We start from the raw sequence: 22,425 nt of genomic DNA on the forward strand, positions 1-22,425 counted from the left end.
TTTAGAAACCCTTATTCAACCAAGCTTAATAGTCCTTCGTGCTTGCCAAATTATAAGCTAGTCTCACAATTTTAACTGTTTATTCATGTGTCTGTTTAATTGATGGTTAAAGTAGTTGACCCATTGTCAAATGCAGCATTAAATATTTAACCATTTTAAAGCAATTTGGGCCCAGGCATCAGACTCCAGATCTTTATTGCAGAGTTGTGTCAATGAGGTGGTCGGTTTTCAATTGGATAACACTTATCACGTGGTTGGTGCAGGCTGAAAAAATATTGCTTTAGGATGCTATCGGAAACTTTAACATTTGTAACTAGCATGGTACCAAGCAATTGTTGTTACACCCCTGTAATTACAGACTATATTTAACACCAGTTACATGTTATTACAGTGTAACAATGAATTATTACAATACTGTAATTACATATGTACAGTGTATTCGGAAAGTACTCAGAACTTTTTCTGCATTTTGTTACGTTACAGCCTTATTCTAACATGGATTAAGTAAAACTTGACTCCTCAATCTACACACACAACCCCATAATGACAAAGTAAAAACTGGTTTGCAAAAAAAACTAAAACTGATATCACATTTACACAAGTATTCAGACCCTTTACTCAGTACTTTGTTGAAGCACCTTTGGCAGAGATTACAGCCTTGAGTATTCTTAGGTATGTCGCTACAAGCTTGGCACACCTGTATTTGGGGAGTTTCTCCCACTCTTCTCTGCAGATCCTCTCAATCATCAGGTTTGATGAGAAGGTTTGCAGCACAGATATTTTCAGGTCTCTCCAGAGATGTTAGATTGGGTTCAAGTCCAGGCTCTGGTTGGGCTACTCAAGGACATTCAGACTTGTCCTGAAGCCACTCCTGCGTTGTCTTGTGCATACGGTCATTTTTAAAATGTATTTTTTATTTAACCAGGAAGGGCTCCTTGAGGTTAAAATCTATTTTTTCAAGAGTGCCCTGGCCATGATAGGCAGCACCAAGTCATTACAAAAAAATACGTTTTGGACACCAGTGAAAATGGTTAACTTTGTTAAAGCAAGGCCCTTGAACTCTTGTGTATTTTCTGCACTATGCAATGATATGGGCAGTGACCATGTAAGGCTTTTACAACATACAGAAGTGGGCTGGTTATCAAGGGGCAAAGTATTGACACGTTGTTTTGAATTGAGAGACGAGCTTAAAGTTTTCTTTACTGACTCTAATTTTCACTTGTTTGACAGCTTGCATGATGATGAGTTTCTCACATGAATGGCCTGTCTGGGTGATGTTTTTTTTTCTTCGCCTGAATGAGCTGAATATAGGATTACAGGGACTCACTGCAACTATATTTAACGTGCGGGACAAAATTGAGGCTATATTAAGAAGTTGGAGCTCTTCTCTGTCTGCATTAACAACAACACACAGGTCTTTCCATCATTATATGATTTTGTTTTTGTGTGCAAATAAACTCGAGCTTACGGACAATGTCCAATGTGATATAGCGATGCACCTGAGTGAGTTGGGTGCGCAATTACGCAGGTACTTTCCTGAAAAGTATGACACAACTGGATTCATTATCCCTTTCATGCTCTGCCTCCAGTACACTTACCTATATCTGAACAAGAGAGCCTCATTGAAATTGCAACAAGCGGTTCTGTGAAAATTGAATTTAATCAGAAGCCACTGCCAGATTTCTGGATTGGGCAGCGCTCAGAGTATCCTGCCTTGGTAAATCACGCTGTTAAGACACTGGTGCACTTTGTAACCATGTACCTATGTAAGAGTGGATTCTCTGCCCTCACTAGCTTGAACTAAATACAGGCACAAACTGTGTGAAATTATTTATTAAGACTGAGACTCTCCAATACAACCCAACATTGCAGAGTTGTGTGCATCTTTTCAAGCACACCCTTCTCATTAACCTGTGGTGAGTTATTCCCAATTTTCAATTAACAAATAAGGTTTCATATGTAAGATGGCTAAATAAAGAGCAGCAACATAAATTATTTTTTTGTGCCCTGGTCCTATAAGAGCTCTGTCACTTCCCACGAGCCGGGTTGTGACAAACTCACACTCGTTCTCATGTTTGTGTGGCAGGCTTACAATGATGGCAAAACAACATTTTGAGAGTGTGCTGACCCTGGTGCTAGATGGGGTACGCAGCTGGAGGTTGAATGTTTGAAGGGGTACGGGACTATAACAAACTATGGGAACCACTGATATAGACCAATTAATTTAATATACCACAGGTCCAATTTAAGTTGTAGAAACGTCTCAAGGATGATCAATGGAAACAGGATGCACCTGAGCTCAATTTCAAGTGTCATAGGAAAGGGTATGTATAAAAAATAAAGTTTACATTTTACACTTGCCAACATTACTAAACCTGTTTTCAGTTTGTCATTATAGGCTATTGTGTGTGTTTTTATTGTTGTATTTAATCCATTTTAGAATAAGGCTGTAATGTGGGGTCTGAATACTTTCAGAATAATTTCTGAAGGCACTGTAATCTTTGTTCTGGAAATGGCCTCTGGTTTATTCCCTTCAATAGAGGTCTGGATTAGTAAAACCAATCCCAGTGAACAAGCAAACCATTAGGCAGCAGCAGTTGAAATGGTTTCAGTGTTATGGTCTTAAATGGTAAAAGTTCCAAAAAACACAATGACCACGTAAATGCGCACTGCATTCCGAATAGTAGCTCATATCCCGCTTATGGTCTTATTCGGGATAAGCTGTTTTACATCCATCTTTGATATCCCGCTCACGAGTATCCCTGTAGCCACAAATACACTGAATATTCCTCATATGGGTCAAATGGAATAGTAAGTGATATCTGGACACTGACTGTAGGCCTAGAACATCTCACATGTAGCACAATATTAACTGCTGCAGAATGATGCATTTCTTGCAGTAAAATTATACAACTAATGATAATTTTGTCTCGGGACAGGAGTGGAGAAATATTTATTTCAGCATCTCTTGAGAAAATGCGAATGTGCTTGTAATGTGTGGTCTCTTGACACTTATGCAAGTACTGAAGTTTTCTCAGAAACGTGTTTAATAATTTTCTCAGCTTTTCGTTTACTTAAAACTGGTCAAACTGATAACATTTAGCACAGGACCAATCTTTCCAGTGTATTGGAGTTGTGTTTTCTCCCCGGTCCCTTAATGAAACCTTTAGCGGTGTTAACTACACTGAACAAAACTATAAACAATTAATGAACATGCACCTGTGGAATGGTCGTTAAGACACTAACAGCTTACAGACGGTAGGCAATTAAGGTCACATGTATGAAAACTTAGGACACTAAAGAGGCCTTTCTACTGACTCTGAAAAACACCAAAAGAAAGATGCCCAGGGTCCCTGCTCATCTGTGTGAACGTGCCTTAGGCATGCTGCAAGGAGGCATGAGGACTGCAGATGTGGCCAGGGCAATACATTGCAATGTCCATACTGTGAGACGCTTAAGACAGCACTACAGGGAAACAGGATGGAAAATTGATCGTCCTCTCAGTGGCAGACCACTGTAACACATCGGTACATCTGAACATCACACTTTGCGGGACAGGTACAGGATGGCAACAAGAACTGCCCGAGTTACACCAGGAACGCACAATCCCTCCATCAGTGCTCAGACTGTCAGCAATAGGCTGGGAGACGCTGGACTGAGGGCTTGTAGGCCTGTTGTAAGGCAGGACCTTAGCAGACATCACCGGCAACAACGTCGCCTATGGGCACAACTCGCTGGACCAGACAGGACTGGCAAAAAGTGCTCTTCACTAACAAGTCGCGGTTTTGTCTCACCAGGGTGTGGTGAGATTCACATTTATCGTCGAAGGAATGAGCGTTACACCGGGGCCTGTACTCTGGAGCAGGATCAATATTTATTTATTTTTAAATTAATTTTTATTATTATTATTTTAAAAAAAAATGTTTTTATTATTTTTTAATTATATCTATTTTTTTCATATTTTTTTTTTTTGGGAGGTGGAGGGTCTGTCATGGTCTGGGCAGTGTGTCACAGCATCATTGGACTGAGCTTGTTGTCATTGCAGGCAATCTCAACGCTGTGCGTTACAGGGAAGACATCCTCCTCCCTCGTGGTACCCTTCCTGCAGGCTCATCCTGACATGACCCTCCAGCATGACAATGCCACCAGCCATACTGCTCGTTCTGTTCGTGATTTCCTGCAAGACAGGAATGTCAAGTGTTCTGCCATGGCCAGCGACGTGCCCGGAACTCAATCCCATTGAGCATGTCCGGGACCTGTTGGATCGGAGGGTGAGGGCTTGGGCCATTCCCCCCCAGAATTGTCCGGGAACTTGCAGTGGCTTTGGTGGAAGAGTGGGGTAACATCTCACAGCAAATCTGGTGCAATCCATGAGGAGGAGATGCACTGCAGTACTTATTGCAGCTGGTGGCCACACCAGATACTGACTGTTACTTTTGATTTTGACCCCCCCCCCTGTTCAGGGACACATGATTCAATTTCTGTTAGTTACTAATCTGTGGAACTTGTTGTTGAATCTTATGTTCATACAAATATTTACACATGTTAAGTTTGCTGAAAATAAACACAGTTGACAGTGAGAGGACGTTTCTTTTTTTTGCTGAGTTTATTTGAGCCTGCATAATTTGGTGCACACTGTCGTGCCGACCATGGTATCGGTCATAGCTACCGAAACGGCTTGCATTTGCAAGATTATTTGAGCAATCAACTGACCTATGACCATGTTCCATTTGATTCACTTTTCCATGTAGAGGGAATGGCAACGAGGAGGTGGGCAGCAGCTGCCCTGGCAGTGCTGGGTCTTGCTATGTGTTGGCCCTGCTCTACTGGGGACACTGGTCCAGAGTGCACTCGTGTCACTGGGGAGACTGGTAAAAGTGGCAGTGAGTTTCTGTCCACTATCGACACCCAGATGGCAGAACAGACCCAGCGGCAGCACCTGGAAGCTCTCTTCGACAGGTAAATCCTTCAAGTGGAGCTCCAGTCTCCTTTTTCACCTTTTTTAACACCTGACTTAACTTAAGGCACATCTCAATAGGTAGTCCAGGTAAGTCATGACCTCAAATACAATTTTTATTTGAAACATGTTTAGTCTACAGTGGTTGTTTACGAACAGTGAAATGCTTACTTACTGGCCCTTCCCAACAATGCAGAGAGAAAATGGAAAACTAATAAATACACTCACTAACGATTACTTGACTATATACACAGGGTACATGCAGAATCACTGTGCAGTGGTACGAAGTACTTGAGGTAGATATGTACATATAACTAGTAATTAAGTGACTAGGCAACAAGAGATTATAAACAGTAGTGTATGTGATGAGTCAAAGTTAGTGCAAAACTGGTCAATGCTGATAGTCCAGGTAGCTATTTGGATAACTATTTAACTTACTATTTAGCCGTCTTAATGGCTTGGGGGTGGAAGCTGTTAAGGATCCTGTTGGTTTCAGACTTGGTGCATCGGTACCGCATGCCATGCGGTAGCAGAGAGAACAGTCTATGACTTGGGTGGCTGGAGTACATTTTTAGAGCCTTCCTCTGACACTGCCTGGTATAGAGGTCCTGGATGGCAGAGAGCCCAACCCCAGTGATGTACTGGGCTGTACACACTACCTTCTGTAGCGCCTTGGCATTGGATGCGAAGCGGTTGCCATACCAAGAGGTGATGCAGCCAGTCAAGATGCTGTCAATGGTGCAGCTGTAGAATTATTTTGAGGATTTGAGGGCCTATGCTAAAACTTGTCAGTGTCCTGAAGGGGAAGAGACATTGTCGTGCCCTCTTCACAACTGTGTGTGTGTGTGTGGACTATGATAGATCCTTAGTGATGTGGATACAGAGGAAATTGGTGCTCTTGACCCCTCATGCTCGGCCCTCCGTTTCCTGTAGTCCACAATCAGCTCCTTTGTCTTGTTGACGTAGAGGTTGTCGTCCTGGTACTACACTGACAGGTCTCTGACGACCTCGCTATAGGCAGTCTCATCGTTTTCGGTGTCCAGGCCTACCACCGTCGTGTCATCAGCAAACCTAATGACGGTGTTGGAGTCGTGCCTGCCGACGCAGTTGTGGGTGAACAGGGAGTACAGGAGGGGACTAAGCACCCAACCCACCAACCATGTTGAGGGGTCAGCGTGGCAGATGTGTTGTTGCCTACCTTCACTGCCTGGACGTCGCCCGTCAGGAAGTCCAGGATCCAGTTGCAAAGGGAGGTGTTCAGTCTAGAGGTCTTCCAAAATGGACCTGGGGCTTTCCCACCCAAACCCGGTATGCACAATTTTTTTATTTATTTATTATATATATATATATATATATATTTAATTAATTAATTAATTAAGACTGGTTCCGAATGTGCCCGAGGACAACTATACCCGTTCTGTATAGACCTGGTCGGATCCAGACCCGGTCCAATCCAAGTGAGGGAAGCAGCAGAAAATATACAGTATATTTAAGCTACTTCATTAACCGTAGCTGATACAGAATGAGAGGAGGGAGAGGGGCTGTACCGTGACGCAGGGAGGGCGAGAAGTGAGACTTCAACCAAGCCGACTTGCTCTATAGCCATGGCAGCTATTAGTCTACTGTTATTTATCATAAAATATGATTACGTAGTACCTGTCTTGACTGTATTAAACTAGCTTCTCCTAGTTTAATAAACGTTAGCTAGCTAGGCTAATTCAGGCTTCAGTGCATGCACTTTCTTATCCTACAGTTACAAATAACAACCACTCCATTCAGAATTGTAAGTAGCAAGCAGTCTACCTGTTGGCTCTTGGTCCTTGTAGCCTATCCTTCTCCTTTTAATTATGTCATTTTAATTCCATCTTCCATTGATTAGGCCTAACTTTTGCCACACACGGAGGCTCTATGACTGTAGCCTGTTGCCGCTTTGACTTATGATTTTCCAGCAACGACAACAAGGTACACGCGCACACTTTACTCTTGTGGAAAGCCAGAGCAGCAGCATACATTGTGCAATTTCTCTCTCTACTGCAGCAGTCACGTTTGGATCTGTACTGGTCCTTCCGGACCACTCAGTTGAAATTACACACACCAAAACCTGTTATAATCAGATCTGACCCAGAACTGTGACATTACTTAGAATTCTGGATCCGGCTCGCGTTTCAGATATTTGGGTACGGGTGGATCTGAGAAGACCTGTGGTTCAGTTCTTGGGAACAGGAACTGTGGTGATCTGCTTGAAACATGTAGGTATTACAGACTGGGTCAGGGAGGGGTTGAAAAAATCAGTGAAGACACTTGCCAAGCTGGTCAGTGCATTCTGAGTATGCGTCCTGGTAGTCTGTCTGGCCCTGCGGCCTTGTGAATGTTGACCTGTTTAAAGGTCAACTCCTTGAAGGTTGCAGTTGTTAAAAAATAAAAATAAAATTTGCTCAAAACCTTTTTCTGGTCTATATGCACACCTTGAGTGTGTTTAATAGGGTATAATATAGCTATTTTGTTTTATTCACGTTCTGAATGTGTGAACTGTGTACAAAGGTGATGAGAATCAGCTGCATAATGCCTAAATATACATTATTTGAAATTGTACAGGTACGGGGAGAATGGCACCATTTCGCTGGCAGGCCTGAAGCGGCTGTTGGAAAACGTGGGACTCGACCGAATACGAAAGGTCATGGTGCAACACCATGAACAACCCGTGGACGACGGAGCGGAGGGGCATCGGCATGGACACCACAACCACCAACGTAACCACCAACACGAGGACGGCCACAATGGCACACACCGTCAAAAGCACTCCCACCGCCCCCCCATTGAGCCCAAAAAGGTTCCCGAGACCCCCAAGGTGCCTAAAGTAGATGACCCTGTCCTGGGGAAGAAAGTGGAGAATTCAGATGCCCACCATAACCTCTATGTGAAGAAAACCACTGCAGCGCAGGAGATTAGCACCACCACTGAGGCAGTGCGCAGTAGGCGGGAAGCCCCCACTGCTAGTCTGACCACTGTCATACTGGTCAGCAACTCTCTGGGGGCTGAGAACCAAACGCAGCCACCCATGGTCAGGCAGGAGGGCTCGGATAACCAGCACTTATATGACCACGATAATGACCATGATGATCACAACCATGATCATGAACACAGTCATGAAGAACACAGTCATGATGACCACAGCCATGGTCAGGACAGCCTCCACAACCAGAGCCAAGATCACATACAGGAGAAAGCAGAGGTATGATTTGGGCAGCAATGTGACATTCGGGGTGTTTGATATTAAAACCACACAAACATTCTCATACTCATAATTCCGATTGCACGTACCACTTCGACATTTGTCATTGTATATGACAAATGTTTCTCCCATATTTAGGTGTCTGATGTGCTTGAACTCAATTCTGTCTTCGTTAATTCATTGTCCCATATTCAGAACTTTTTTTTAATTGGGTTCTCTCTCTCATATCTTTGTCAAAACAAATCATCAAGCTATATATGTACTGTATGTGCTTGCTTCATATTTAGTTTGTGTATTTGGTCACATGCATAATTTGTATCGTCGTTGTATATTTTAGTGTTTGAATGCCTCCAGTATCCTGTCGTCCCATGGAATGGCCAAAGGGCCCCTGTCTCTCAGTGACTTCAGCTACCTCTGTCCTGCCCTTCTCAACCAGATCGATGCCAAGTCCTGCATACTGCACGGCAACCAAACACCCCAGCATGTCAACAAAGGTATGATTATGGCTCTTTCGCAATTGATCGAAAAAGATCGGACCTCTCCCCACTTCTTCTCTTCATTTCATTGCGCTGATCTGAAACAACTGACCAGGGACCCGGTTTCCCAAAAGCATCTTAAGGCTAATGTCATGGTTAAAACATTACTTAATACACAAGAGCTCCGCTAAACAGAATACATAGTTGATCTGTCTCTGACCACCGACCACTTCAGAACAAAAGTTGACTACAAATATGAAGTTGACAATGTCTTTGCAATTTGATACAGAGAAGTGATGTATAAAAAGATGCTTCAAATGGAAACCGAGATGACTGCATTAACATCTAAACAGTAGGCTATAGGTGTTTTCAATAGAGTTCTATTTTGCTACATGTATGCTACTGTCTGTCATTTCTTTCAATATATTTCATGATGTGTAGCCTAACGTGCGCAATGATTTTTTTTTTTTTGTGCATTTTTATTGGCTAAGCATTAGAATAAGCCACCCCTCAATATTTGCAGCCGTAGTTGGTGATATCTCTGGAGCTGATCCGTCGTCAGTATTGTGAAATAATTATATTTTGAAGGAAATATTTGAATGGAGAAAGCTGATCCCGTCAGTATCGACAAACGACTCCCTTAGTGACCGCTCTCTCTGTGTGATGTTTTGGGAAACGCATGTTACATCTTCAGCTGTTGTAGTAAATATGCATCGTTAAAACACTTGTAAGCCTAAGTTCCATCGCTATTGGGAAACCAGGTCCAGGTCAAAGCCAGCCTTACTATGTACTGTATTGATTTCACCTGTCAGGTCTTTTCCAATCAGTGCTTGTTGAAGGGCAGAGGATGGATTTCAAAACCATATCGACAGAGCCTGTATCTCCTCTTACAGATAGTGTAGTTAACTTATACTGTCTAGCCAGAAAGTAATAAAAACATGAGATCCACTTGCTAATCTAGTGGGAGTCTCTGGTAGGTGCTTTGGAATATATAATATGATACCTGTGCTCGCATAATGCAATAATTGTTTGAAGTGCCAATGTTTGAGTCAACCAATCTTTGTCAGAACAAAAGGGTAACTGTGAGCGAGCAGTGTGCAGGAATCTCTTCTTTTTTCCCCCTTTTTCTTTTTTACACTATCCTCGGTTTATTCAGCTTGCAGACAACAATGAAATGTAATGTAATTATAGCTGCTTTGATTGAATTTCATGGCAAGTCAGTTGGACACTCAAGTACCAATCAAGTGGCCGAGGTCTCTTGATTTTGACCTTGAGTTTCACGTGTGTTGGTACATTTAGATAAATATTAACTGCAAGATTGATATTAGGATAGTAGTGCATACTGTAATCTGCACATGCTCCATTTTCTGGTCTGAAGAGTATGGTTCCTCTTGGCTTGCCTTAAAGGCACAATCTGTTACTTTTATATCCAGCCAAAGTGCTTCTTCTGAACTGGTTAATGAAGTCAGATTGTGCCTGGACAATAATGACATTTTGAAGAATATGTCACTCACTACAGCATAATGTAAAGAAAAATGATTAAAAACTATTAAGCATATTCATTTTTAGCAATGCCTTATATGCATTAATCACATGTTTATTTTTTTTATGCCTTCCAGTTCACAAGCATAATAATCCCCATCACCATGGTCATCACAACCATGATCACACACACGAGGACCATCAAGTGAATGAAAACAACAAGAAAGTAGGCTCAATTCAAGCAGGTAAGAACTACCGTATTTTGCGCCGGGTAAATTTTCAGTATTGTGTCCTCCTTCGTATTCTGCCTCTCCAATTCTGTGGTAGATAAGATTAATCTATTAGTTGTCATTAAATGTCTTTCACTGTGCTAATTTCATTCCATTACACCAGTTTGTCTATTATACTTTTGGGGGACATTTTGCTTGAGCAATTAGCAGTGTGCTAAAATGTCACCGTTTCACTTGCATCAATGAACCTTTTTAATCAAAAACTGGATCTGTGCATGTATTTGAACGTGTGTATGTGTGTTCTAGCGTGGGCCGGCGGCTTTGTCTCCATCACCATCATCAGCCTGCTGTCCTTGGCTGGCGTGGTGCTCATCCCGTTGATGAACCGGGTCTTCTTCAAGTTCCTGCTCAGCTTCCTGGTGGCGCTGGCTGTGGGCACGCTGAGTGGAGACGCCTTCCTGCACCTCATACCCCACGTGAGTCACACTAGATGACTGCTTTGGAGCACTACATATTAGGGCAGAACATGGGGGTTGTTTCTAAAAGCTAAACATGACGCTTGGTCAGTGACTGGCCAGTTAATCATAGTGAGCTGGACTTAAGTCAAGATTGCCATAAATCAGAAAAAAGTCACAATGATTGGTTACATTAGTTTTAGCTTGCCTTCACTTTAGGACCAATTTGAATGGTCTGTACAAAAACTGCCCGCCCGGTGCTCTGGTGAGCTAAAACAAATGCACCTATTTCTTCCTATACTTCAGTCACACTCCCTCATAAATTCCCATATCCTCCTCTACCCCACCAGTCTCAGGGGGGCCACCACCATCCGCACTCTGTGAACAAGACATCAGGGCACGGTCTCCACGGGGAGGAGGAAGAGGACCATAACCTGGACGGGGTGTGGAAGGGGTTGACGGCCCTGGGCGGAGTCTACTTCATGTTCCTCATCGAGCACTTCCTCACACTGGGCAAAATGTACAAGGACAAACAGAAGGTCGGGGGTTTCTTCGAGGATTGGCTTCTATTGTGTCGAATGTAGTTTTATTCATTTTTGATCATTCAGTTTGGAAACATAGGTGTGAATTTATTTGAGGGAGACACTGACTGACTGAGGGAGACACTGACTGACTGAGGGAGACACTGACTGACGGACTGAGGGAGACACTGACTGACGGACTGAGGGAGACACTGACTGACGGACTGAGGGAGACACTGACTGACGGACTGAGGGAGACACTGACTGACGGACTGAGGGAGACACTGACTGACGGACTGAGGGAGACACTGACTGACGGACTGAGGGAGACACTGACTGACGGACTGAGGGAGACACTGACTGACGGACTGAGGGAGACACTGACTGACGGACTGAGGGAGACACTGACTGACGGACTGAGGGAGACACTGACTGACGGACTGAGGGAGACACTGACTGACGGACTGAGGGAGACACTGACTGACGGACTGAGGGAGACACTGACTGACGGACTGAGGGAGACACTGACTGACGGACTGAGGGAGACACTGACTGACGGACTGAGGGAGACACTGACTGACGGACTGAGGGAGACACTGACTGACGGACTGAGGGAGACACTGACTGACGGACTGAGGGAGACACTGACTGACGGACTGAGGGAGACACTGACTGACGGACTGAGGGAGACACTGACTGACGGACTGAGGGAGACACTGACTGACGGACTGAGGGAGACACTGACTGACGGACTGAGGGAGACACTGACTGACGGACTGAGGGAGACACTGACTGACGGACTGAGGGAGACACTGACTGACGGACTGAGGGAGACACTGACTGACGGACTGAGGGAGACACTGACTGACGGACGGACTGACTGACGGACTGAGGGAGACACTGACTGACGGACGGACTGACTGACGGACTGAGGGAGACACTGACTGACTGACTGACTGAGGGAGACACTGACTGACTGACTGACTGACTGAGGGAGACACTGACTGACTGACTGAGGGAGACACCTGACTGACTGACTGACTGAGGGAGACACCTGACTGACTGACTGACTGACTGACGGACTGAGGGAGACACTGACTGACGGACTGAGGGAGACACTGACTGACGGACTGAGGGAGACACTGACTGACGGACTGAGGGAGACACTGACTGACGGACGGACTGACTGACGGACTGAGGGAGACACTGACTGACGGACGGACTGACTGACGGACTGAGGGAGACACTGACTGACGGACGGACTGACTGACGGACTGAGGGAGACACTGACTGACGGACTGAGGGAGACACTGACTGACGGACGGACTGACTGACGGACTGAGGGAGACACTGACTGACGGACGGACTGACTGACGGACTGAGGGAGACACTGACTGACGGACGGACTGACTGACGGACTGAGGGAGACACTGACTGACTGACTGACTGAGGGAGACACTGACTGACTGACTGACTGACTGAGGGAGACACTGACTGACTGACTGACTGAGGGAGACACCTGACTGACTGACTGACTGAGGGAGACACCTGACTGACTGACGGACTGAGGGAGACACTGACTGACGGACTGAGGGAGACACTGACTGACGGACTGAGGGAGACACTGACTGACGGACGGACTGACTGACGGACTGAGGGAGACACTGACTGACGGACGGACTGACTGACGGACTGAGGGAGACACTGACTGACGGACGGACTGACTGACGGACTGAGGGAGACACTGACTGACTGACTGACTGAGGGAGACACTGACTGACTGACTGACTGACTGAGGGAGACACTGACTGACTGACTGACTGAGGGAGACACCTGACTGACTGACTGACTGAGGGAGACACCTGACTGACTGACTGACTGACTGACTGACTGAGGGAGACACCTGACTGACTGACTGACTGACTGACTGACTGACTGACAGACACTGACAGACTGACAGACTGACAGACACTGACTGACTGACTGACTGACTCTGACACACTGACTGACTGACTGACTGACACTGACACACTGACTGACTGACTGACACTGACACACTGACTGACTGACTGACACTGACACACTGACTGACTGACTGACACTGACACACTGACTGACTGACTGACACTGACACACTGACTGACTGACACTGACACACTGACTGACTGACTGACACTGACACACTGACTGACTGACTGACACTGACACACTGACTGACTGACACTGACACACTGACTGACTGACTGACACTGACACACCGACTGACTGACTGACACTGACACACCGACTGACTGAGAGAGACATACTTGATGAACAGAGACTTTGACCTGTGTAATGATCCTTCTAATTAATCACATCTATGATTCTGACAAAGGATATATGCTCACTAAGTGAGCATCATTACACAGGTGCACCTTGTGCTGTGGACAATAAAAGGCCATTTAAAATGTGCAGTAAAACACAATGGCACGGATGTTTTTAATATTTTCAATATTTTTGCATTTGGAAAGTATTCAGACCCCTCGACTTTTTCCAAAATCTTGTTACGTTACAGCCTTATTCAATAATGGAATATATATATTTTTTTCCCTCATTCTACACACAATAACCCATAATTAAAAAGCAAAAACAGTTTAAAAAACAACAACAATTTAATTGTTGCAAATGTATAAATAAAACAACTCACATTTACATAAATATTCAGACCCCTTTACTCAGTACTTTGTTGAAGCACTTTTGGCAGCGATTACAGCCTAGAGTCTTCTTGGGTATGTCACTACAAGCTTGGCACACATTTTATTTGGGGATTTTCTCCTATTCTTCTATGCAGATTCTCTTAAGCTCTGTCAGGTTGAATGGGGTGAGTCACTGCACATCTGTTTTCAGGTCTCTCCAGAGATGTTCGTTCAGGTTCAAGTCCGGGCTCTGGCTTGGCCACTCAAGGACATTCAGAGACTTGTCCCGAAGCCACTCTTGCGTTGTATTGGTGGTGTGCTTAGGGTCGTTGTTCTGTTGAAGGTGAACCTTCACCCCAGTCTGAGGTCCTGAGCGCTCTGGAGCAAGTTTTCATCAAGGATCACTCTGTACTTTTGCTCTGTTCATCTTTCCCTCGATCCTGACTAGTCTCCCAGTCCCTGCCGCTGAAAATCATCCCCACAGCATGACCACCATGCTTCATTGTAGGGATGGTGCCAGGTTTCCTTTAGAAGTGACGCTTGGCATTCAGGCCAAGTTCAATCTTGTTTTTTTCCCAGACCAGAGTCTTGTTTCTCATGGTCTGAGAGTCCTTTATGTGCCTTTTGCCAAACTCCAAGCGGGCTGTCATGCGCCTTTTTACTGAGGTGTGGCTTCAGTCTGGCCACTCTACCATAACGGCCTGATTGGTGGAGTGCTGCAGAGATGGTTGTCCATCTGGAAGGTTCCCCCATCTCCAAAGAAGAAACTCTGGAGCTCTGTCAGTGACCATCGGATTTTTGGTCACTGACCAAGGCCTTTCTCCCCCCGACTGCTCAGTTTGCATGTGCGGTCAGCTTCAGGAAGAGTCATGGTGGTTCCAAACTTCTTCCATTTTAAGAATGATGGAGGCTGTGTTCTTGGGGACCTTCAATGCTGCAGAAATCTTTTGGTACACATCCCCAGATCTGTGCTTCGACACAATCCTATCACCGAGATCTATGGGCAATTCCTTTGACCTCATGGCTTGGTTTTTGCTTTTTATGTAATCCATTTTAGAATAAGGTTGTAACGTTAAAAAATAATGTGAAAAAAGTCTAGGTGTCTGAATACTTTCTGAATGTGTGTGTACAAAGCATTAGGTACACCTTCCTAATATTGAGTTGCACCCCTGCTTTAGCACTCAGGACAACTTCAATTCATCCGGCAATAGACTCTACAAGGTGTCGGAAGTGTTCCACAGGGATTCTGGCCCATGTTGACTCCAATGCTTCCCACAGTTGGCTGGATGTCCTTTTGGTTGGTGGACCTTTCTTGATACACACTGGAAACTGTTGTGTGACAAACCCAGCACCTTTGCAGTTCTTGACACAAACCGGTGTGCCTGGCACATACTATCATACCCCGCTCAAGGGCACTTCAATTTGTCTTGCCCATTCACCCTCTGAATGGCACATACACAATCCATGTCTCGAGGCTTAAATTATTCTTTAACCTGTCTCCTCCCCTTCATCTACACTGATTTGAAATGGATTTAACAAATGACATCAATAAGGAATCATAGCTTTCACCTGGTCAGTGTCATGGAACGAGCGGGTGTTCTTAATATTTAGTACACTCAGTGTGTGTGTTTAACTATACAGTTGAAGTTTACATACATGCACTCAGTTTTACACAATTCCTGACATTTAATCAAAGTAAAAATTCCCTGTCTTAGGTCAGTTAGGTTCACCACTTTATTTTAAGAATGTGAAATGTCAGAATAATAGTAGTGATTTATTTCAGCTTTTATTTATTTTGTCACATTCCCAATGGGTCATAAGTGTACATACTCAGTTAGTATTTGGTAGCATTGCCTTTAAATGGTTAAATTTGGGTCAAACGTTTCGGGTAGCATTCCACAATAAGTTGGTTGAATTTTGGCCCATTCCTCCTGACCGAGCTGGTGTAACTGAGTCAGGTTTGTAGGCCTCCTTGCTCGCCCACACTTTTTCTATAGGATTGAGGTCAGGGCTTTGTGATGGCCACTCCAATACCTTGACTTTGTTGTCCTTAAGCCATTTTGCCACAACTTTGGAAGTATTTTCCTACCTCATGATGCCACTTATTTTGTGAAGTGCACCAGTCCCTCCTGCAGCAAAGCACCCCCACAACATGATGCTGCCACCCCCGTGCTTCACGGTTGGGATGGTGTTCTTCGGCTTGCAAGCCTGCCCCTTTTTCCTCCAAACATAACGATGGTAATTATGGCCAAACAGTTCTATTTTTGTTTCATCAGACCAGAGGACATTTCTCCAAAAAGTACAATCTTTGTCCCCATGTGCAGTTGAAAACCGTAGTCTGGCTTTTTTATGGCGGTTTTGGAGCAGTGGATTCTTTCTTGCAGAGTGGCCTTTCAGATTATGCGGATATAGATACTTTTGTACCTGTTTCCTCCAGCGTCTTCACAAGGTCCTTTGCTGCTTGTTCTGGGATTGATTTGCACCTTTTCACACCAAAGTACATTCATCTCTAGGAGACAGAACGCGTCTCCTTCCTGAGCGGTATGACGGCTGCGTGGTCCCAAGGTGTTTATACTTGCGTACTATTGTTTGTACAGATGAACGTCGTACCTTCAGGCGTTTGGAAATTGCGCCCAAGGATGAACCAGACTTGTGGAGGTCTAGACTTGTTTTTCTGAGGTCTTGGCTGATTTCGTTTGATTTTCCCATGATGTCAAGCAAAGAGGCACTGAGTTTGAAGGTAGGCCTTGAAATACATCCACAGGTACACCTCCAATTGACTCAAATTATGTCAATTAGCCTATCAGAAGCTTCTATAGCCATGACATAATTTTCTGGAATTTTCCAAGCTCTTTAAAGGCACAGTCAACTAGGTGTATGTAAGCAATGATCGATTACTGATGTGTCTTTATTAAATGCCCTTGAATCAGTGTCGATCAGATATTCCCAAACGGGGATACGTGATGCCGTTGGGAGTACCCCAAATAAAAATGTGATTCTCGATAATTCCACAAACGGTCCATATTTAGCCAAATGTAGCTGCTGCTGCTCATGTTGGTATCTCTATGGATCTGTAATGACAGGGAGACATAGTGGCGTGGTAACACGCATGCAAGCAGTTGCTCCCGGCGCCACTTGGGTACACTGCAGTATCCACCGAGAGGCTCTTGCTGCCAGGGGAATGCCTCACCGCTTGAAAGACGTTTTGGACACAGTGAAAAATGGTTCACTTTAGTAAAGCAAGGCCCCTGAACTGTATTTTCTGCTCTTTGCAATGATATGGGCAGTGACCATGTAACGCTTTTACAACATACAGAAGTGCACTGGTCATCAAGGGGCAAGGTATTGACATAAAAAAAAAAAATATATATATATATTGAGAGACGGGCTTAAAGATTTCTTTACTGACCATAATTTTCACTTGTCTGATCGCTTGCATGATGACGAGTTTCTCACATGACTGGCCTATCTGGGTGATGTTTTTTCTCGCCTGAATGAGCTGAATCTAGGATTACAGGGACTCTGTGCGGGACAAAGTTGAGGCTGATTTAAGAAGTTGGAGCTCTTCTCTGTCTGCATTAACAACAACACACAGGTCTTTCCAGCATTGTATGATACTTTTGTGTGCAAATGAACTCAAGCTTATGGACAATGTTAAATGTGATATATAGCGACGCACCTGAGTGAGTTGGGTGCGCAATTACGCAGGTACTTTCCTGAAAAGTATGACACAACTGGATTCATTATCCCTTTCATGCTCTGCCTCCAGTACACTTACCTATATCTGAACAAGAGAGCCTCATTGAAATTGCAACAAGCGGTTCTGTGAAAATTGAATTTAATCAGAAGCCACTGCCAGATTTCTGGATTGGGCTGCGCTCAGAGTATCCTGCCTTGGTAAATCATGCTGTTAAGACACTGATGCCCTTTGCAACCACTACCTATGTGAGAGTGGATTCTCGGCCCTCACTTGCATGAACTAAATCCAGGCACAGACTGTGTGGAAAATGATTTAAGACAGACTCTCAAACTCTATAAAAAGTTTGGGAGCCACTGGTATAGATGAGGTGGAGGAGACAGGTTAATGAAGGATTGTTAAGCCTTTAGACAATTGAGACATGGCTTGTCTATGTGTGCCATTCAGAGGGTAAAAGGGCTACTAGACAAAAGATTGAAGTGCCCTTTAACGGGCTATTGTAGAGGCTGTTCCAAGGGTGCAACTCAATATTAGGAAGGTGTTCTTAATGTTTGTGTGTTTTAACTATACTTGTGGTACTATACTCGTTTTACAAACTGGGGAACTTTTGTTAGTCTCCACACCGTGAAATGCTATTTCTAGGGGGTTTAGGGTTAGGAGCTAGGGTTGGGGTTAGGTAAAATAGGATTTTGAATGGGACTGAATTGTGTGTCCCCACAAGGTTAGTTATACAAGACGTGTGTGTGTACAGTATTTCTGCCGAGACTACATTTTAAATGGATAGTCAATTCAATGAATGGGAGCAGCTAGCTTCTCATTGCTCTTATGCTAGTAGCAATGCCCCCTCACCCTTTTCACCACTGCTGAAAACAATCCTAGGGGAAATACCGTTGCAACTACATGGTTCCATCATTCAGCATCTTGTATTTCTTATTTTCATTTCATGTATGTTGTGATCTGCAGTTACATAAATGTGATGATTATCTTTGTTCTTACCACTATTAATCTCATATTAACCAAACAGGTGAAGAAATATGACCAGAATGATGACAAGGTGGATCCTGAGAAACTACCGGGCCTGGAGGAGAATGACCTAAAGCCAATTGAAGGTCAATCTGAAAGAGATCGTCGAGGGTTGTGGAGACATTTAACAATGTGACATTCACTCTGTCTCAGTGTGTTAAAACACAGATGCAGAGACAAAGTTTGACTTCCTAGTTTTATAATCCTAACATTTATTGACAATGCATGCAACCAACTTTTACTTACTTTATTTTTATGACGTCTATTTGACAGGGATAATGTACATTAATCAGCATTTATGTAATGCATGTGCCAGATTTGGCTCAAAGGTTAATTTCACCAGTAAGACATTGTCCTTGCGTCGGAACCCAGACAAAAAGACCAAAGGATTAACATTTTAAACGACCATGTGTTGTGGTTTAGCAATTACTTTCGGAGCACATTGATGCTAGTGTTTGTGAGTTCGAATCCGACCCATACAATTTCTAACACACACTGTCCACCTAACTTTGTTTCTCTCGCTGTCTCTTTCCAATAAACATGAAAAATACAGAAATTAGTGAGAATTCCCACTCTTTAAAAAAACACACAAAACAATTAACCCTGCCTTCTGTCGTGTCCATTTCCCCCAAAGATGTGAATACTAACGGAGGTGGCAACTTCAGCGACCACCACAGCGATGGGCTCCACCGGGTCAGTGAGGAGGAGGAGGTAATGCTGGCGCCCGCCACCTCACCCGAGGGCTACGCCTCCATGTCGGGCTCGGCTGCTGCCACCTACACAGCAGGGGACTGTGAGAACAAGTGTCACTCCCACTTCCACGACACGGTGGGCGAGGCAGACAACCTGCACCACCACCACCACGAATACCATCACATCCTGCACCACCACCACTCTCAGAACCACCATCCACACAGCCACTCGCATTCGTACTCGGAACAGCACTTCCAGCAGGCGGGTGTGGCCACGCTGGCCTGGATGGTTATCATGGGCGACGGGCTGCACAACTTCAGTGACGGCCTGGCCATCGGTGGGTTCACGTTTTAACTTGGCCTCAATACAAGGGGAAAGCGTCAGGTTGATAATGCTGTTTAAGGTTTTGTTTTTCTTTTCAGCTATTTGAGGATGACCTAAATAAATTGACGAGGAGAGAAATTAGTTTGCGCTATTACAGAATCAATCAAATGTATTTATATAGCCCTTCTTACATCAGCTGATATCTCAAAGTGCTGTACAGAAACTTTATTTCTTAACGTTTTTGTAAAGGGGATACCTAGTCAGTTGCACAACTGAATGCATGCAACATAAATGTCTTCCACATTTAACGCAATCCCTCTGTGTCAGAGAGGTGCGGGGGGCTGCCTTAATCAACGTCCACATCATCAGAGCCCGGGGAGCAGTTGTTGTTTTTGGGTTAACGGTCTTGCTCAAGGGTTATTTCATGTTTCTTAATGACTTATGACAGGGGCGGCGTTCACGGAAGGGCTGTCCAGTGGCCTCAGTACGTCGGTAGCCGTGTTCTGCCATGAACTGCCTCACGAGCTGGGTAAGACGAAACAGCCTAGCCAATACTTACAGCTGTCATTTTAACTTGAGGCGGACACTTTTGATGTTGAATGAACACCCCCTCTCTTTTTTTTAAACAGTAGCTGTCAAAACTGCTTTCAAAGGTGTGGTTTTCCCCAATTGCATCAAAATGTTGTGCAATGACTGGGCTTTTGCATGTTTCTCTCCCTGTGGCAGTAGCACTTGCAATTTGAAAGCACTTCAAGGAATGTTTTGTTATCTCAGAACGCACAACGACAAGCTGACCAATAGACAAGTTTGCTACTATGGGATTGTCTTCATAAATGTGGACAACTTTAGCATCTTGAAAGTGTGCCTATTCAGAAATATTTTTCCATCTTCCATATTTTTGCGGTTTGGCAACAATTTAACATTGGTGCAGTGCCGCTGCTAAAGGAATCTAGAAAATAACACTGCCTAGTGCGCTGCTCATTGAATTGTTGCATCTTTTTCTCCGGTCCATGTGTCCTAAAGCCTTGCATCCTTCCTCCCCCTTAGGTGACTTCGCTGTGCTGTTGAAGGCTGGCATGACAGTGCGACAGGCCATTCTCTACAACATGCTGTCTGCCATGATGGCGTACCTGGGCATGATCACGGGCATCCTCATTGGGCACTACGCTGACAACATCTGCATGTGGATCTTCGCCCTCACCGCCGGGCTCTTCATGTATGTTGCCCTGGTGGACATGGTAAGTCCCATGATTTGAACATTATTAACATGCATGTCTGTGTACTCGCAGGTTCTTGAAAGGACATTGTAATGAAGATGGTGTAGCTTTGTAAATGATAGCATTATTTGGCCATACTTTTTCAGTGTTTTGCACAGGCCATAGTCATATTCAGTAGGGTGTAACGGTACATATTCGTACCGAACTGTTCATATAGGGACCTCTGTACATAAATTATTTTTAATAAAAACTTTAGGTCTATAGGCTATAGATATACACTGCGTTGTGTGCCTCGAGTAAATCGGAGCTGAAAAAACAAACATTTCGGGCTATTCCGTTAAAACAACTAGAGCCTATGCTCACATAATGAAAATGTGGATCTTAATTGCTGCGTTTCAAACTTTATTTTTTTGTAAGGCGCAGCCGGGAACTAGTTACAGTGGTGGAAAAAGTACCTAACTGGCATACTTAAGTAAAAGTAAAGATTCATTTTCTATTAATAAGGTCTCAAGTGAAAGTCACCCAGTGAAATACTACTTGAGTAAAAGTATTTGGGTTTTAAATATAAAAAACAACAATAGAAAGGTAAATGTAACTGTAAAAAATATACTTAAATATCAAGATAAAAAGTAAGAATCATTTCAAATTCCTTAAATTACGCAGACTAGATGGCACAATTGTCTGTTTTTTATTTATTTACGGATAGCCTGGTGTACACTCAGACAAACTAAGCATTTGTGTTTGAGTCTGCCAGATCAGAGGCAGTAGGAATGACCAGGGATGTTATCTTGATAAGTGTGTTAATTGGACCATTTTCTGTCCTGCTAAGCATTAAAAATGTAACGAGTACTTTTGGGTGTCAGAAAATGTTTGTTGTAAAAAGTACAAGTATTTTCTCTAGGACTGTAGGGAAGTAAAAGCAAAAGTTGACAAAAATATAAATAATAAACTACAGATATATTGGGGCAACAGGGTGCCTAAGAGCATTGGGCCAGTAACCGAAAGGTTGCTGGATCGAATCCCTGAGCTGACGAGGTAAAAATGTGTCGTTCTGCCCCTGAACAAGGCAGTTAATGATGGCCTACCGGGGAACAGTGGGTTGTAAATAAGAATTTGTTCTTAACTGACTTGCCTAGTTAAATAAATTTATAAAAAGTTGTACTTTAAAGTATTTTTACTTAAGCACTTTACACCACTGACTAGTTATGTACGATGGTGAATGGTGGGGTTGATAAACCTGGAGGATTCTCCATCCTCATTATGTCCAGTTTGGGAACATTTTGGCTTCCCAGTAGATTACAATGGTGATGATGGACAGAGAGTATGTTGCCGATGCTCAACGAGAATAGCCCATTCAGCAGCCAACACCTCATGTTTACACATTCCTACCACCAGTGAAAAATAGCACAACTTCGTCTCCCCAGACAGAAGCCACTCCTCAGT

The 22,425-nt window shown here is 44.0% G+C and overlaps 1 protein-coding gene across 2 annotated transcripts in view; it reads left to right on the forward strand.

The window, feature by feature from the left end:
* Positions 1-22,425, forward strand: part of slc39a6 (solute carrier family 39 member 6) — a 164,886-nt gene that overhangs the window by 138,963 nt on the left and 3,498 nt on the right. For both annotated transcript variants that reach the window (XM_090181750.1, XM_021612640.3), the window contains exons 2-11: positions 4,752-4,959; positions 7,553-8,189; positions 8,527-8,683; positions 10,285-10,392; positions 10,684-10,853; positions 11,183-11,371; positions 18,750-18,834; positions 19,383-19,778; positions 20,214-20,294; positions 20,813-21,003. In XM_090181750.1, coding sequence (XP_090037876.1) covers positions 4,752-4,959; positions 7,553-8,189; positions 8,527-8,683; positions 10,285-10,392; positions 10,684-10,853; positions 11,183-11,371; positions 18,750-18,834; positions 19,383-19,778; positions 20,214-20,294; positions 20,813-21,003 — 2,222 coding nt within the window. The remainder of the gene's footprint in view (positions 1-4,751; positions 4,960-7,552; positions 8,190-8,526; positions 8,684-10,284; positions 10,393-10,683; positions 10,854-11,182; positions 11,372-18,749; positions 18,835-19,382; positions 19,779-20,213; positions 20,295-20,812; positions 21,004-22,425) is intronic.

Source organism: Oncorhynchus mykiss, chromosome 8, assembly GCF_057628025.1.
Source record: "Oncorhynchus mykiss isolate SJ-2025 chromosome 8, ASM5762802v1, whole genome shotgun sequence".
Classification (NCBI taxonomy): domain Eukaryota; kingdom Metazoa; phylum Chordata; class Actinopteri; order Salmoniformes; family Salmonidae; genus Oncorhynchus; species Oncorhynchus mykiss.